At 45.1% G+C, this 17,221-nt stretch overlaps 1 protein-coding gene across 1 annotated transcript in view; it reads right to left on the bottom strand.

Annotated features, from left to right (window-relative positions):
• ITGAV (integrin subunit alpha V) overlaps positions 1–17,221 on the bottom strand; it is a 402,152-nt gene that overhangs the window by 139,031 nt on the left and 245,900 nt on the right. Inside the window, exon 17 of the mRNA XM_078680488.1 lies at positions 830–984. Within this exon, the coding sequence (XP_078536614.1) occupies positions 830–984 (155 nt within the window). The remainder of the gene's footprint in view (positions 1–829; positions 985–17,221) is intronic.

Raw genomic sequence — 17,221 nt, 5'->3', positions numbered from 1 at the left:
TCTTCATTGTTTGTCCTATAGACAAAGCTGCTAGCTGCTTCTGTGGTCCTGTCAGTAACAACCCCATTATAAATCCTCTAGGCAGTGCTCCAGCTGTGTCTCTGGTCCCAGTTGTAATTCCTCATTGTTAATCCTCTAGACAGTACTGCTAGCTGCTTCTGTGGTCCCATCAGTAACTCCCCCGTTCTGAATCCTTTAGGCAGTGCTGCAGCTGTGTCTCTAGTCACAGTGGGAATGCCTCAATCTAACTTCTCTAGGTACTGCTGCAGCTGTGTCTCTGTTCATACATCCACTACACTCCAAACCAAAACCAAAACAAAACAACGCCAATAGCTCTAACTCTGACAAATGCGAGACCTATTGCATTGCAAATACTGGTTTTACATTACTGCTGGCAGACCCGCCTGATGCAAGGAGGTGATCACGGCTGGCAATTTTGCATGTGGTGGCCACTAATGTAATCTTCTCTAGTAACCACTACAACAATACTGATACTGTTAATTCAGGATGATTTTATTTGAGCATAAGTAGCTCTTAATACAGAAAAGGTTGGAGACCTGTGTTGATACGATCATATATGCTAGGCTAGGGGTGTCCAACGTAAGACCAGCAGTGTCAGATCCATAGTAGGTTATAAAAATTATTCTTAAATATGTAAACTGGTTCCCTTTAGATGCATTATATGTACATTTATTTTGTGGTTGCCCTGAAACTCCAGCTTTCATGGACCTACATTGGATACCTCTGTGCAAGGCATTCTTTAAATATATTGCCTACACAATACAACAGTTGTCATGAAATGGTTACATGTATTCAGTTCTATTCTTACCCGCAAATATGCATCAAGCTCTTCACATTGTACGGAGCCTCCATTTTGTATGGTCATGTTCTTCGAATGCACAGATAGTCTGTTGTGGAGAAACAACGCTCTTCTTATGGCTCCTTTTTGTTTCAGTTTATCGAGCAGTAACTCCACTTGGAAAGCTATCAAATTAACAGCAGGAAAATTAACAAACCAAAGTTACAAACTGTGCGCAAGATTTACAAATCGTTCATGTCAGACGATGCAACAAAATATTTCCCAAACAGGATTCTGAAGTCTCCAAAACCTTCTACCTAGTAACACTGTGGCATACCAGTAGTCAGAGGAATTTCATTTTTAGGCAAATCTTTTTTTGCCAGAATTAAACTTACCTCTAACTGTACAACATGTATTTTCTTTAATGTGTCAAGTGGTGCTATAGTATCTCCAGACATCAGTCTGACCTTCAAAAATGACACTGCGAAATGTCACTATCGAACTAGGAGCAGCCATTTTGGCGTTGGTCCTTCTGTATCTATTGCTCACAAGTGATCTTCAATACACTAAGCCCTACTCGTTTCACAGACTTTACACTAGGAGACCGAATCCATGTCATGGGAGGTGCGGGCATATTTGCCCATAAATTTCAAAAACGTTTTAGTCCATCTCCTTAAAGCAAGTACACATTCCCACTGTGGCTCACTGCATCTGGTACCAAACATTAGCACACTGATCAAAGACACAAACCACAGAGTGGGTTAGGAGAGTCACAACTGTGTGAGACTCAGCATAATCACCCTTTACCACGTCACTGTCAGTACAATATTGTTACACTGCTCCTTTCATCAACCCAAGATCATTTGTATGTTGTTGTTGGTGATTACAGTCTAAAGAAGACTTAATTGCTATAATTAGTTTATTGTAAAGTGCTTTGTTGCCTACTAAACGTGTGGAGTAGCGCTATATAACACATTAAAAATAAATATGAGATCTACTAAAACAGTGATAAATCGTCGGCTTGCAAAAACCGGACTGACCATTTGTCACAAAAACAACATTGTTAGTGGGGTTGCTTACCCCAACAGGCAGCTCTGGAATGCAAACATGCATCTGTAGAACCACTGTACTAAGATACCTGAAAGAAAAGCTCTAAAATGAAAAACTATTTTGGAATCAGAGTAAAGAGAAATCAGAGGACTCATACATTCGGCTTCTACATGGCCACCCATGAAATTACCAACCTGCTGGTGAAATTAGGCAAGAAGAAACTCGAGTAGTTAGAGAGCAAAACAACAATCCAGAATCCACCACGTGTGCATGGGCACAGAACTAGTAACCATGAGACAATAGCACAAAGCACCAATAAGAAATAATGAAAAGCACAGCTTATGTATAACAAGCAAATTCAAACTGGTCAGTCCTTGCAGATATCTAACATCCCAGTGAAAGCACAAAAATGAAATATCCATAGATGACATAACAATTAGATTTAAACTTCCACAGCTCCAGATCAGTAGAAGAAATAGGTGGTACAGGTAACACAAAACAAAGATGCGAATGGCAGGCACCGAAACCAAAACATGATAAAGAGATCTCGGAAAAAGGCTATGCACTTCAGAAAGAAGCCAAGACAAAATAGCAATAAGGCTGAATATTTTATTCAAAGAGATACCACCCTGAGGTCTGCAAAGACAGAACGCTAAAACCTAATGCACTCCTGGTTGAGACAACTTGTCAGAGTGAATAAAGAAAACTGCCAGTAGAATACCACCAGGTTGTTATCAACCCTAGTCCAGGAAATGAGTCCATTCAAAGTCAATATCTTGTTCTTTGTGGTCAATTCATTAAAATGGCATATTACTTACCAAGGTTACAAGTCTTAATGTCTGTGTACCAAACACGTCCTCATAGAAAACGAAGAAAATGATCTTTGTATATGAAATACAATTAAAGCTAGGTCCACTAACACAAGAGTGTCAGATCACATGGGATAGTAGAACAAAACAGGACCATAAATGCACTCTAACATCATCTCTCACTGAGGTTCCACGCCACAATTTAACAGACCAAGGCCTGGAATCAGAAAATATCCAGGGGTTGACACTGCAACACCACATGACCCTATACCTGAACCGCTTCTCTCTGAAAGCAGCTCATCTCCAAGTTGGGCTCAAACACTGAGCAGAGAAAGTGAAATTGTTTATCTCATGGAACATACTTAAGGGACAGATGCAACATGGCATGCCAATGATCCACTGTAACAAGTGTACCTGCCAAATATTTTAACGACCAACCCTTATACCACTGTGTAAATGCAGGGTTTGACTGCTATACTGACAACTTAATATTTAAACAATATCCAGCAGTCATCAGCAACTACCACACAAAAGAGGAATGAATTCCAGACGAAACTTACACCTCAGAAGCCAATAGGTCACGCCTGTATTGAGGAGAGCGGCACAGAGTGACCAAGAGTGGAATTGTGCAGATTAGAGTGGCATAGAATAGCGTTGAGTAGATTGGTAAAGAGTAGAGTGGCTTAGAGTAGAGTGGAATAGTGTGGGATGGAGTGGAGAGGCATTGGGAGAATTAGAGTGGAATTGAGAGAATTAGAGTGGTTTGAGATGATAGGAGTGGCATAGAGTGGCATGGCATAGAATAGAGAGACGCAGAGTGGCATAGAGTGAGGTGGCATAGAGTGGGATGGAGTACGGTAGTGCAGAGTACAGTGGCGTAGATTGGTGTGGAATAGGGCAGAGTGGAGGGGCATTGAGCAGGGTGGCGTAGAGTGGCATATAGTGGGGTGGAGTGTCACAGAGTGCAGGGGAGTGGCACAGATTGGAGTAGAATGGCATGGCATAGAGTAGAGTGGCACTGAGCAGAGTGTCAAGGAGATGAGAGGCGAATAGTGGCGTAGAACAGAGTAGTGTACAGAGGGGTGAAGTGGTGTGGAATAGAGTGGCGTAGAGTGGAGTGCTGTGGTGTGGAGTTGAGTGGTGTAGAGTGGAGTGGTGTAGAGTGGAGTGGTGTAGAGTGGAGTGGTGTAGAGTGGAGTGGAGCAGATTTAAGTAGAGTAGCATAGAGTAGTACAGTTATGGGTTTAAGTAACTAAACAGTTACTAGAGATGGAAGATAGTGTGAAAGCAATTTAAATAACAAGCGGTATGCCTGTGTTACAATCATGTTGCATATCCAGTAATAATACCCAAATGCCATAAAAAAATAAAAAGTAGTGCGTTGCAAAAAGATGAGCAAGAACAAAAAATAAGAAGGATACATACTTGGTCAATGCTCCGAGAAGGAGCTAACACAAGAAAATAAGGAAAGCCTACGGGAGCGAAGCAATCAAAAGATTGCAAATGAGAGTGACAACGAAAACAACTAATGGGATGCTGTATGTGGGTTGTAAGTCCATTGAATTGTAAACAATACGGATCGCAGCACAGCACATGCGCTGTGTAGGCAAGACCCAAACACTGCATGCACCAAACCTAAAAATTGCCCAGAACAGTGTTTTCAAATGTAGAAGTTCAGCACAAGAGGGTGTGGATCAGAAACTATGTCAATGGGAAAAGTGCCTTGCATGCGCTCAAGGCAGATCAATCAAATTATATCCCCAGTTGAATAGTCATTTATTGTGTCTTGGACTCAAACAACTGCCTAAATGTTCAGAATTTTAACAAATGTCACATTCAGTTACAAAAATGCACATCAAAGCACTCTACAATGGTGTAACTATGAGCCACGTATGTATGGACATATGTATGAGGTATCTGTACAATGCAAACCTAACCAAAATAATTAGAGTCATTGTACAGTGTCAAAGATAAAGATACAGTCAACAAGTATTTGGAGAGGTAGTTGTATTCTGGGAGCTGAATTGGAATGTTACTGCATTGTGATGTAGTGTTCTTTAAAGAGGTTGTTTTCAGCTCTTTCCTAAATTGGCGATGGGTTGAGGTGGCCTTGATGGATACAGTGATTCTACCCTACTCTATGCACCACTGCACCCAACCCCACTCTATGCACCACTACACTCTTTGCCACTGCACTCTACACCACTCCATTCTGCAACACTGCACCCTATGCCACTACTCTATTCCACTCTACCTCGTACCACAGTACTCTTTGCCACTTAACTCTACTCTAATACAATCTACTCCACACCACTGCACTTTATGCCACTCAACACCATTCCATGCCACTGAACTTAACGCTGCACTGCTCTACTCGATGCTACTCTAATCCAAAGTGCTATACGCCACTACTCTATGCTACTGCACTCTACCCTGCTCCACTCAGGAGTCTACTCTACGCCACTGCACTCTACGCCACTCTACGTCATTGAACTCTACACCAATGCTCTCTACATCACTTTACTCAAAACCAATACACTTCACGCCACAGCACGCTATTTCAATCTACTCGGCACCACTGCACTTTATGCCACTAAGCTCTACGACACTGCACTCTACACCATACCACTCCATCCCTTTCTCTTCACCACTCTACGTCACTGCACTCTACATCACTACACTCTCTGCCACTGAACTGTATGCAACTTTATTCTGCACCACTTCACTCTATGCCACTACACTGTAGTCTGTACTACTCTACTGCACTCTACGCCAATGCACACCACGCCACTCTAATCTAATCTACTGTGCACCACTGCACTCTACACCACTCCAGTCTAGGCCAATCCACTCTGCAAGAATGCACTCTACGCTACTACTCTATACCACTTCACTCTACCATGCACCAAGCCACTGTACACCACTGCACTCTACTGTGAAACAATCTACTCTACGCCACTCTACTCAACTGCAATCAAGTGTGTGGCACTCTACTTTACACCACTGTACTCAATGCCACTGCATGCTACCCTGCACCACTATGCGCTACCCTGCACTACTATACTCTACCCTGCACCACTCCACTCAGAAACACTCTAAACTATGCCACTGTACTCTCTGCTATGCCATTGTACTCTAAACTACTACACTCTATGCCAATGCACTCTACATTGGTTACTGAAAACCAATGCACCCTACGTCAACTACTTTTCAACATTCTACTCTTACTCTGTCACTGAAATCTACACCACTGCACTCTACATCACTGCACTCTTCATCACTCTATTCTACTTCGCACCCCTGTACTTTACATCACTGCTCTCTGCACCATTCTAATCTGCAACACTACTACCCTGTACTCCGACACTCTACTCTGCATGACTGCACTCTATGCCCCTCTGCACTACACTCAGCTCTACACCACTCTACGCCACTGCACTCCACCCTACATCACTTCACTCTATGCCCCTCTGCACCACTGAAATCTACTCTGCACCACTCTTCTCTATGCCACTGCACTCTAAGCTACTCTATGTCACTGCACTCTACACAAGTGCATTCTACACCACTGTACTCGAAACCAATACACTCTACACCACTGCAATCTATGTCAATCTACTCTGCGCCACTTCACTCTAGGCCACTCTACTCCACTCTATGATGCTCTACTCCATTAAACTCTTCTCCCTGAAACACTCTGTGCCACTCCACTCTATGCCATTCTACAACACTACTCTATGATGCTCTACGCAACTCTTTCTATGGTACTTTACTCCACTCTATTCTAAGACACACTACTCCACTCTATGACAATTTACTCTGCTTTACACCACTCTACACAACACCCTCTCCATCAGTCCACTCTGTTCTACAACACTTTACTCAACTCTTACACTGTGCTCCTCTCTAAGCTCCTCAGCTCTATGCCCTTCCACTCTATAACACTCTACTCCCTCCATGACACTCCACAACACTGTACGCTACATGATAGTCCACTTCACTCCGCTTCACGCCACTCAACTCTACTGTACACCACTCTACACGACTCCAAAGCATTCCACTCTACTCCACTTTAAAACACTCCACACCACTCTCCTTTACCCCACTAACTTGTAGCCATGCTGAACAGTTGCCACTCCGGTATACATCATTGCTAAATATATTGGCAAAGCCAATAGCGGTTACATAGGTGAGATCTACTGGCTTTGCCAATGCTTGTTAATATTTAGTGTCTGGTCTCAATTGGAGTCAGCAGGTAATTACTATCAGTCTTGCAGAGTGTTATCAGGTATTGCATTTTAGCACTTTTTCTACTCTCCATACCGTATTTCTTTGTCTTGCCCTTTTGCCTTTCTTACATAAAAACTCTTTGTACATCTAAAAGTGTGGTCAAGTTACCACTTATGGTAAGTTTACCATACCTTTATTTCTACCAGTCCTGGATTAAACCCATGAACTATTTTTTTGAAGAAATGTAATGTGAGGGTAACTCCTTGTGTCATAAATAATGCCCTCGTACTCCCCCATGTTGTGGGAATACCTTTTTTGTCTTGCCTTACATTTCCCTTTTCAGTCGCCTGATCTCAGAATGTGGCCAATCCTGGTAAGCTGCGCTGGTATCCATGTGATACACTAGGCATGTGTGCTCAAGTGACAGTGAATGGCTGCCGTGCTAACAATGCTGTGAACGTCTTGCGTTGCTGCACCCACCCACCCAGCACACTCATTCTCTTTAAAATAACCCTTTTTTCGGGTAACGTTCTAGTTATTTATTGCGTCATCGTTTCCAGGTGTCCTGCTTCTCACTCTCTTCATTCGACCTCCCGGTTTCCCGTGATGCATCCTTCCTTCCAGGAATTGTCACACCTGTATCCGGAGGCTCCATCCTCGTTTAGCTGCCTGGCTTCTCTCCAGCTGGAGTTTGGTCCAATGATGGAAGATAGCACTGAATTTCTGTCTGTTCATCTTGCTGAATAACAATGTTCCAGCGGTGATTAGATTAGTTTATTGGTGCGTAATCACCACCCTTCAAAGAGGGGAAACATATTTAAAAACAAAGTAGGTACAGTTTTCAGAACGTGTTCCAGTGCAGATAACGCCCATCAATGTCGGGCCTACTGCACAGCCTCTGGCCGTTCTGAGACTGCAAACTCCAGGGGGACATTGGGTGCACGTCACAAGACTAGAATGGCAATGGCGGGACCAACTAAATGCCCGGAGGCCCTTGCAAGTCCATCAGGTCCAGCTGGGTGCACAGGTTTTACTCCTAGGGAGGGAGTGTGGTCTACGGCGGCCATCGGAAGTTTCCGCTTCTAGACACTTCATGCTTTTTCCCGAAATCCCAGCTTCTTGCTAGGAATGCTCCCGTTTCCCTTTGGTCATCTCTCCCATTGGTGAGGACGCTAATCTTTTATCGCATTAGTCCTGCCGGATGAAAGCGCGTAGGCCATGGATAATTGGACAGAGAGAATATTTTGAATGTTAGCCATTATACGGTACTGCACCAGCTCGAGTACTTACAGGAAGATTGAAAAATGCTTCAACTGTGGTTAACATCTTACTTAACAATTCAATCATACTCAATGAAAAAAGCAATGCACTCTTCAGCAAGAACGTAATCTAACTCCCAACAAAGTTCTCCCCCACAACAGGAAATTCAGAAAAGAATAAATGTGTTTAATGAAAACATTTGCTTAAGGTAAAAAATGCTTCGTTATATTCTATTCACAATTATTTGACTGAGAAATGAGACGAAATTTAAAAAACGAATACATAGAAATCCACAAAGAACAGTTAGAAACTGAAGTAACAGACATTTCAGAAGCTCCCACAGGTTTCTTTTACTAGGTCTAGCAATAAAGTAGATGAGCCGAACTAAATGAATATAACAAAAAACACACTGTTGTCCCTAGTAACAATACTTTAGATGCAAAGAACCAAATGGCGAATAAAATGTATTCAAAGGAGTTCATAAAAAACATTTTCAAGATTCATAGCAGGGCATTGAATATTGGTCCAGACGTGTTTGATGCTCTCTTTAGAGGTCGATCCAGAGAGAGAAATTATGAAAGGAAATGCAGTTGGTAAAGGAGGGCGCACCTGGTGACAAGCCTCGGGGACAGGGTGGCTGACAATAACCTAAGCTGGACATATGCTGGATACCCATAGAGGGCTCCTGTTGGACCTGGCCTTTTTTGAAGGGTTCTCCCCAAAGTTTTTGCCTTCCTCCTGTATTTTTCAGACCTTCTTTTTTTGGCTGAAAGTCCAGGATGCATCACCGTGACTCTGACGCAACTCCTGCTTCAATGCTGTAGGGTCGACGCAGCGCGACTTGACTTCTGAAGCATCATTAGCGCATCATCCCTGGGAGCCTTTTTCTTCATCGACATCACACCGCAATAGGGAACCGAGGCTGCGTGCCTGAAAACGGCACATCACCTCCCCTACAACAGTGAGGAACCGATGCATCACCACTGCTGCCTAGCAGCAAGGAACGCCTCACCGCCCACATAGCAGTACAGAACTGACACATCGTCTGCTTTTTTGGCTCGTCACCTCCCCTGCGCCTCGCATCGTCTTTGATTTTTGACACATTTAAGGTATTTTGTCCTGATCAAGAGCAACCATTCATTTTTAAGAACTAAACTTTATTTAATCTTTGAAAATTCATAATTTGTGTTGTGTTTGTTGGATTTTTATCTTTTTGGTCTTGTTTTCTTCAGATAGATATTGGCTATTTTTCTAAACTGGCCTGGAGTCCTTTTGTAGTGTTCTCACTGTGTTACTGTGTGTCTGGGTACAAATACTTTACACATTGCCGCTGGGATAAGCCTGACTGCTCTGTGACAAGCTACCGAGGGGGTGAGCAGGGATTATTTTAGGTATGTAATCTACTTACCCTGACCAGAATGAGTGTCCCTTCTTGGAGAGGGTGCCAGACACTGCCAACTAGAGACCCCATTTCTAACAGCTACAATCAGCCAAAGTGGGAAGCACGTGTTTGTCTGGGTCTCAATGCTGTGAGCCAGATTCCTTCACTGGGCTCGATTCAGCCCAAAATCGAGATTTACTGGTCACGCTGTCAGCATAGAGTCCTTTCAGGACTCCTTTTGGCCCTTTCTCATTGTCTCAAAAATAAACCCAATATCCTAATGGAAATAATGTAAGAAAAAAGCAAATGATGCCCAGAAATCCTGCACATCACTTCAATCACCGTGGCTGACTAACGTGTGGGTAACACCGCCAGTTCTAGCTCACGAGCAAACAGTGAAACGAAACGATACTTTAATTTCTCCTTTTAAGAGGTGGACACTCATGACACCTTTACCCTCTGCCAAACGTCCAATTTTACCTTCCCACTTCTTCGAGCACACCTAATGAAATACACCATTCTACAGCCTACAGTGGTAAGTAATGTGCACTGCCAACTGCAAGGTAATGAACCCCGCACATGCTGCATAACAATTATATTAATAATAATTATTATATAAACTCTACAGATGCTCTAGTAGGATCTCAGGATGGTTCATCTGCGCCCAAATTAATTTTCTTAATGGTGGGAATCTGGCAGCTAAAAGCAGTGAATTCTGCTGCTACCTTGCAAGCTGCATTTGACGTCATTAGTGAACACTTTTTCCTCCGAATTTCTTTATTGTGAACCTGTATGGTAACGCGGTTATGGTGCACTTTCCAAAATCCCATGCATTGTTTAGTTATATTTTTATTTAGTTGTTTTTAAACAGAGCATTCTAGACCCCAGATGTGGAGACTGCGCATATTACAACATGAACAACAAGTGAAAAAGAATATAATAAAAAAGAGAAGACTGCCAACACAGGAAAAAAACATAAGATAAAGTCATAAATAAAATACTAAAGCAAAATCTTCTGTATGAGGGAGGTACAAACTGGAAGGAAACACCAAAATAGAATTCTGATAACTACATCGAGTACATAAGAGAAAAAACAATGTAAGCGCTAACATTGGGGTCATATGCAGCAGTTAAGACACCTAAAGTAAGATTGAAAAGGATGAAAGGTACAATAAAAACTGATGCATGTTCAGACAGAGTAGAAGAGCTTTTGGGTGTTGTTTGTACAAAATTAGAAGGCGGGTCCTTAGTTCAGTTTGAATCCCCACAGAGTGGTAGCAAGTCAGATGTTCAAGGCATTGAGTTATAGGCTCTTGAGGCATTTCCACAGAAGGAGTCTTTAAGATTTGAAAACGTGTTTTGCTTCTAGAGCTTCTTTTCCTTCCTGACATGTTGATTTTACTTTTAAGGTACTCACTCAAGAGTGCAAATGTGGAGTGATTTGTACAATGTCGGTCTTGTAAGGACTGTGAGCTTCTAAGGGTAACTATTTGAAGTCGTCCAAAACTGACATTATGTGGTCAAACTATAATGGGAGGCATGTCAATGTTGTTCAAGGTGTCTGCCCAATCTGGTGATTGAGCCGGAGACAGAGGATCCAACATGTTTGTTTTGCAAGTTATATTTTAAATCAACGTGTCTCATCCATGCCTGTGTATTAGGCATGCAAGTGGTTTAGGAATGTATGCCACTTGTTTCTTCCAATTTTACGCATAAGAGAGTATTGCCAACATTTTGGTGGAAAGATACGCCAGGGGAATGTAATAAATCACGGTAAGGCTCAACGTTTAGGGTGAATAGTTGTGGGTGGAGAGAAGGAGTGTGCAGGTGTAAAGTTGTGGGATAAGTCACTAATTTTTCCACCGTACGTGACTCTATATGAGGTGAAGCATGAACCATTTGAGGTCTTTGCTATGTAAAACCATCACACTCTGAAGTCATAATAGCAGAATATTGCGATTAATAGGGTCAGACCAAGCAGTACTACCAAGCAAAAGCATCCTTAGTCAAAAAATCTGATGGGGGGTCATCAGCTAGCCCAGATGTGGGCCCAGATACGAAACCTGAGTGGAAGGTGCCGAAGATGTGATGTCTGTCGGTTTGCTCATTGAGTTGAAGTTTACTAATTTCTAGCAATTTGTCAATAAAGGCGAAACCTGTGATGCATCTGACATTTTAAGGTTTTATTGTTTGGGTGCTTTGAGAGGAGTGTGCTCAGGTGTTCCTTGCTCAGCAGTGGCCTGGAAATGACCATGTCTTGGGGAGAGTCAAGCATGTATATTGGGGGAACAATGCAAAGGGCGAACGGCTTAAGCTGGACATTCAAAAGCAGGGGGAGTGCGTGGCTAGATAAACTACGTGATGAACATTCAAAGGCTTCTTCGATGTGCTGTGAAAAAATGCTCTGGTCATCCCATGATGGGCAAGTTGATCAAGCTAAATAAATGAAGAAGTCTATGATCTTATGAAATATGGTTCAGTTGCTGGGAGAGCTGCACTTGAAAAATGTTCGTATGGTGAGGAAGTCGGGCCAGCTTTTACCACAATCTGCTTTTCAGAAAAAGTTTCCCTGCTCTTTTCAAGGTTCTGCCCATGACAGCGCATGCACTCCCACTTGCGAGATTTACAATTTTACATATAAAAGAAAACTGGAAACATTGATCTTACAGGTCTTTTCAGCATTTGCTTGTGTTAGTGTTGAGATTTTGAGTTCTGCAACGGCCACCTCCAGCATATACTGATCCTGCAACGGGAGTCAGCACTCGTCGAGGTAGAGTGCCGCGCCCTGGACCAGAGAGAAATGGGCAACCACTTGAGAAGGAGCTCAGAGAGGACATAGGCTCCACGAAGGAGCCAGGAGATGAGGCCAGTCCCGAGACCCAGCCTGAAGATGGCACCCACATTGGGGTGACTAGCGGCAGCCGAAGTGGGCTACCCCACCCAAATAAGCAAAAGGGGAACTAGCCCCAAGGGTATGATCTTGCAGTGGAACCGTGGACTGCTGTTTTACGGAGGGCAGTCGGTCCGCGGAGCAGTGCAGGCAGGAGATTGTGATGGCCAGACCGAGAAGTGCCTAGGACCCCAGGGGATAGGAGTAACAGGGGGTTCCTCCTCCCCTCGAACGTGCAACTTATTGGACCTTAGCAGTGTAGACCTGCCTACTTCTCACAGGCTACACGGGAAGTGCAACCGGCCAATACAAAGGCCACGTACGAGGCAGCTGATCCTGTTTGGACAGACCAGGATTGGGGAGGCCTGGTTTCCTCCCCGCAGCAGAGGAAGTGATGTGCTGCCAGAGGATCGTAACTGGCAGAGAAGGGTGAGAAAGACCACCCCACTTGGAAAGGCAGAGCGGTGGGTCTTGGAGATCTAACACTAGACCTACAAGGAAGTCTCTACCCTGTGACGACTTGAGAAACTGGTGAGGCCTGGGGAGATGCCTGCTAGGCAACCTTAGCTGGGGTCACTTGGCGCCTTGAAAGAGATGCAAGACCTGGACACTGACATGGGTCACACACGCTCAGTGAGATCCCCGCTGCACAGGCAGTGCCCCGGGAAATAAATGACCTACTATGGAACTGGGGACTTAATGGGTGTCTTGAGAAGAAGGGGAACGGGCAACGGCACCAGCAGATAAGCTGAATAAAATAGACCAAATCTTCGCTGATCTAGGGATCCTGCGCGATGACCAGTGCAAACAGGCAGATAAAGGCAAGAAACATGAGGAGAACTTACAGAAGATTGCCTCGGACTTGACAAAACTGTGTGAGCAGGTGACTTTGTCTGTAAGGAGGTGAAGATCATTTCTCACAGGGAAGAGGGCTGAAGTCGGCACAACAGCAATCGCATAGTAGGTCTGACGGAGCGAATCGAAGGGAAGAAATGATAGACTATCGTGCTAAGTGGGCGGCCCAGGAAGTGGCCCCACAAGGCCTGTTGCTGTTTTTTTGCCCTAGAGCAGGTGCACAGAGTGCTAGCAAGACCTCCTCAGCCAGGGCAGCTACTCCCCGGCCTGTGGTGGGGAGACTACTGCATTACAGCAACAAGGATGTCATCTTGCAAAGCGCCCGAAAAACTGACTGCTACCAGGTGGACAATGTTACAGCTGCAAGTTTACCAGACTACAACCTTGAACAGGGAACTGAAACAGACTGGGCTGAAATACATGCTGCTCTTTCCTGCCTGCCTGAAGGTCCTGATTAACGACTGGGTCTTATTTTTCGAGACCCCAGTGGATGTGTGGGACTGGCTGGAAAATTACAAATCTGGCACAGATGCACGTATGAGGGAACAGAAGCACCAACGAAAGTTGTGACTACAGAGCGAGAGGGTTGGGGAGTGAACCAGGAGACCATCAAGGGCCCATTTAGAACTTCAGCAAGCTGCAGCACTCAAGACAGCAAACACCTTTGCCACCCTTGTGTGCTCCTCCTCCAGTGAGAATTATGGTAATTCGACAGCAGAGAGTGATGACACAAAAAGCCTGCGGCAGGTAAAAGGCCTGGGACCGCATATCACTCCCAGGTCGGCAGATGACTTGTAAATAGAATGGGGAAACATAAGTAGCCAGAACAAGCCAGCATGGTGGTGGTAGTGGTGGTGGTGGTGGTGGTGGTGGTGGTAGCGGGACGCATCAGATCCATCTGGAAGAGGGCGATGACGCTCTGAGAGGGAGTTGGATCTTGCCTGGTTGCCCTGGACTGAGGGGCTAAACAAAGGAGATAGTCAAAGAGGCTGTCATCTTCATTGATGGGTGGACTGTGGGCTATAGGCGGCATAGCTAGGAGATACTGCGATTGACTACCACCCCAAGATCAGCCTCTCACCAACGTACTGCGATACTGGTTTGAAACTGTTTATGAGTGAAAATGTACTGGACAGACAGATGCTGCTGGCATGACTTGGGGAGGGAAAGTTGAGGAAACATTGATGTTTTGAGTGCATGTCAATCTGCCCATTATATGATCATTAGTTATCTGGTTTAGGGCCTACACAGGTCGCAGGAGGGGCAGGGAGCAAACACTCGACTACTACACAACAGGAGGGCATGGAGCCCCTATCCAGGGACTATTTGTGATAGAAATGGGAGAGACTAAGCACACATTCCTCATGTGGAATATGCACAGACTGGAATCTGCCAGTAAACTATAAAAATACTGGCCTTAATGCGCAGGGGTGTTGACTTGGCCCTATTAAAAGAAACACATCTTATAGATAGTGATACTGATGATAAGGAGGAGCTGGAGGGGACAGCTGTATGCAACAGGATACTCTTCCTTCGCAAGGGGGGCTTTGAATTGGGTGAGACTGAGACATCCAGAGGATGATAACCGAGGGGAAGGGCAGATATGTGCTAGGGCAGGTAAAGCTTGATGATAGGCCACTACAAGTTGGCAGTGTCTATGCCCCAAACATCGGACAGACCCAGTTCCTGGACTCCCTGACTAGGGTGTTTTCTGGGTGCATGCGTAAACCATTGGTAATTGGGGAGGGGGGTCTTTAACTGTATGACTGACACAGACATGGACAGATTGGTGCCTCTGCTACAAGACTCCCTGTGTGCACCGTTCGAGATTTCCATGACTGGTTGTCACTTTGGGACCTGATCGACAGCTGGAAAGACAAACGTGGGAAAGAGGGAATATTCCTACTACTCGGCAGTGCATGTTCTTCATGTGTGCCTGGACAGGATCATCTGCTCACTTGGAGTGGCCGAACATATCACACATATGTAGTACCCCAGTCGCATGCTTTCAGATCATTATTCCTTTCTCATGAGTGTGAACTGGGATGGGCGGGTCCCCATGGTCTGGACTTGGAGACTATAAGTGACGCACATACAGGAACCAATGTTCGGAAAGCCAATGGCGGAAGCCTTTAGCGTCAATTTTCAACATAACTGGCACACAGTGACGCACACAAATGTGGACTGGGATGCCTTTAAGGTGGTAGGTGAAGGGCTTCTGTATCGGGTGGTCAGTGGGTGTCCGCAGAACCCTGACAAGACAACGGTCTTCCTTGGAAAAGTAAATTAGGGGACTGGAAAGGGACTTTGCAGATAATTCTGTGATTAGGCACAGATTTCTAGAAGAGAGGGAGAACTATGCTACCACCACCGAAAGACTGTGAACCTTAGATAGGAGGAAATATTTCACCATGGCACCTAGGGAGGATGACAGGACAGGCAGGCTGCTCTCCTGGTTGGTGCAGCCTGCAGATAGAGGGAGACCTATCATGAGTATCGCGACCAAGCGGACACAGTAGTCTATTCTCAGAGGGAGATACACAAGGTGTTTACCCTGCACTATAGGGAGCAAAACAATGTTACAGGGCTGGTCAGAGGGGCTGAGATTGAGGCTTACCTGAACGGCGTCCTGCTGCTGCAACTCACAAATACAGACAAGACTCTGGGGGGCCAGTAATGGAGTTTAAATGATGACTGCTGTTAAGGAGCTTGCATGCTCAAAAACTGTCTTCCTGCGGAGTTCTACCAGACACACAGGCACCTACAGGCCCTAAAACTAGCAGAAATGTATGCGAGGTTCTGCAGTGTTGACCCCTACCGGATACTGCTAGAAAGGCCCACATTATGTCCATACACAAGTCAACAGATCAGTGGCCAGATGCAGCACCCTATAGATTGCTTTCTAAGCTGAACATGTACTATAAAATGTTGAGTAAAGTGCTGGCCATCCCCCTGCAACCCCATATGCAACACCTTATCCCACCCAGACCAGAAAACCTTTATTTCGTAAAGCAACATGTCATACAGTATCAGGAGACTGTGCAAGGTACTAGAAGAAACAGATATCTCTATCTACCCAAGAGCCATCGAGTTATCCATTTATATACTCAAGGCTTTTGACACGCTAAGGGTGGCACAACCTGCGGGCGGTCATGCATAAGATGAACCTGAGTATGGGATGAGGCAGATGGGAGGCATTTCTATACTCTGGTGCACGGTCAAGGGTCCCCATGGGCAAGGCTATCTTAGAGCACAAGGCAGGGTTGCCCACTCTGTCAGCTGCTGTTTGCCCTGGGGGTGCAGTCCTTCACTGGAGTACTCAGAGTGGAGGGCCTGAGTAGAGGAGGGCCACTGAGGGAGTAAGAACCTATGATATTCCTCTATGCGGATGACATGTTGCTTTATCTCAGGGATCCTATGGAGGGATTGCCATGGAGCGTGGCTCACCTGAAAAAGTTACGTTGGATCTCAGGCTGTGCACCAACTAGCACAAATCCTTTGCCTTTCCAATTGGATGTGACCAGTTGGAGGCCCTGGTGACTATACAGCAAGCAGCGATCCGGTGGGAGCTGAGGGTTTTCTGGTACTCGGGGGGGGGGGGGGGTACACTGGAGGGCAACCTAGAGATGGCACTCAAAAGCCTCTGCGTTTGTGTGACATTCTGGTGCACCTTACAGGTGCCTTTCATGGCTCGGATTGCCCTAACTAGAATGATTATGCTGCCCCAGGTACTAAATAGAGCCTGCCAACCTGCTGCTATGGGTCCCACAAAAATGGTTCGCTCCTTTAACACACTGTCATGGGAGCAGAGTTGGGGAGGGACAAACACAGATTGGCCCTCCAGGTGCTGCCATGACCAGCCCAGCAGGGATGGGATGGGAGTGCCAGATTGTGAGAAGTACTACCTAGCTGCACAACTGCAATGGCTGACCAGCTGGCTCGCGGGA

The sequence above is a fragment of the Lissotriton helveticus genome, chromosome 3_1, assembly GCF_964261635.1.
Source record: "Lissotriton helveticus chromosome 3_1, aLisHel1.1, whole genome shotgun sequence".
Classification (NCBI taxonomy): domain Eukaryota; kingdom Metazoa; phylum Chordata; class Amphibia; order Caudata; family Salamandridae; genus Lissotriton; species Lissotriton helveticus.
The sequence above is the reverse complement of the archived record's forward strand: the minus strand, read 5'-3'. Positions and strand labels throughout refer to the sequence as shown.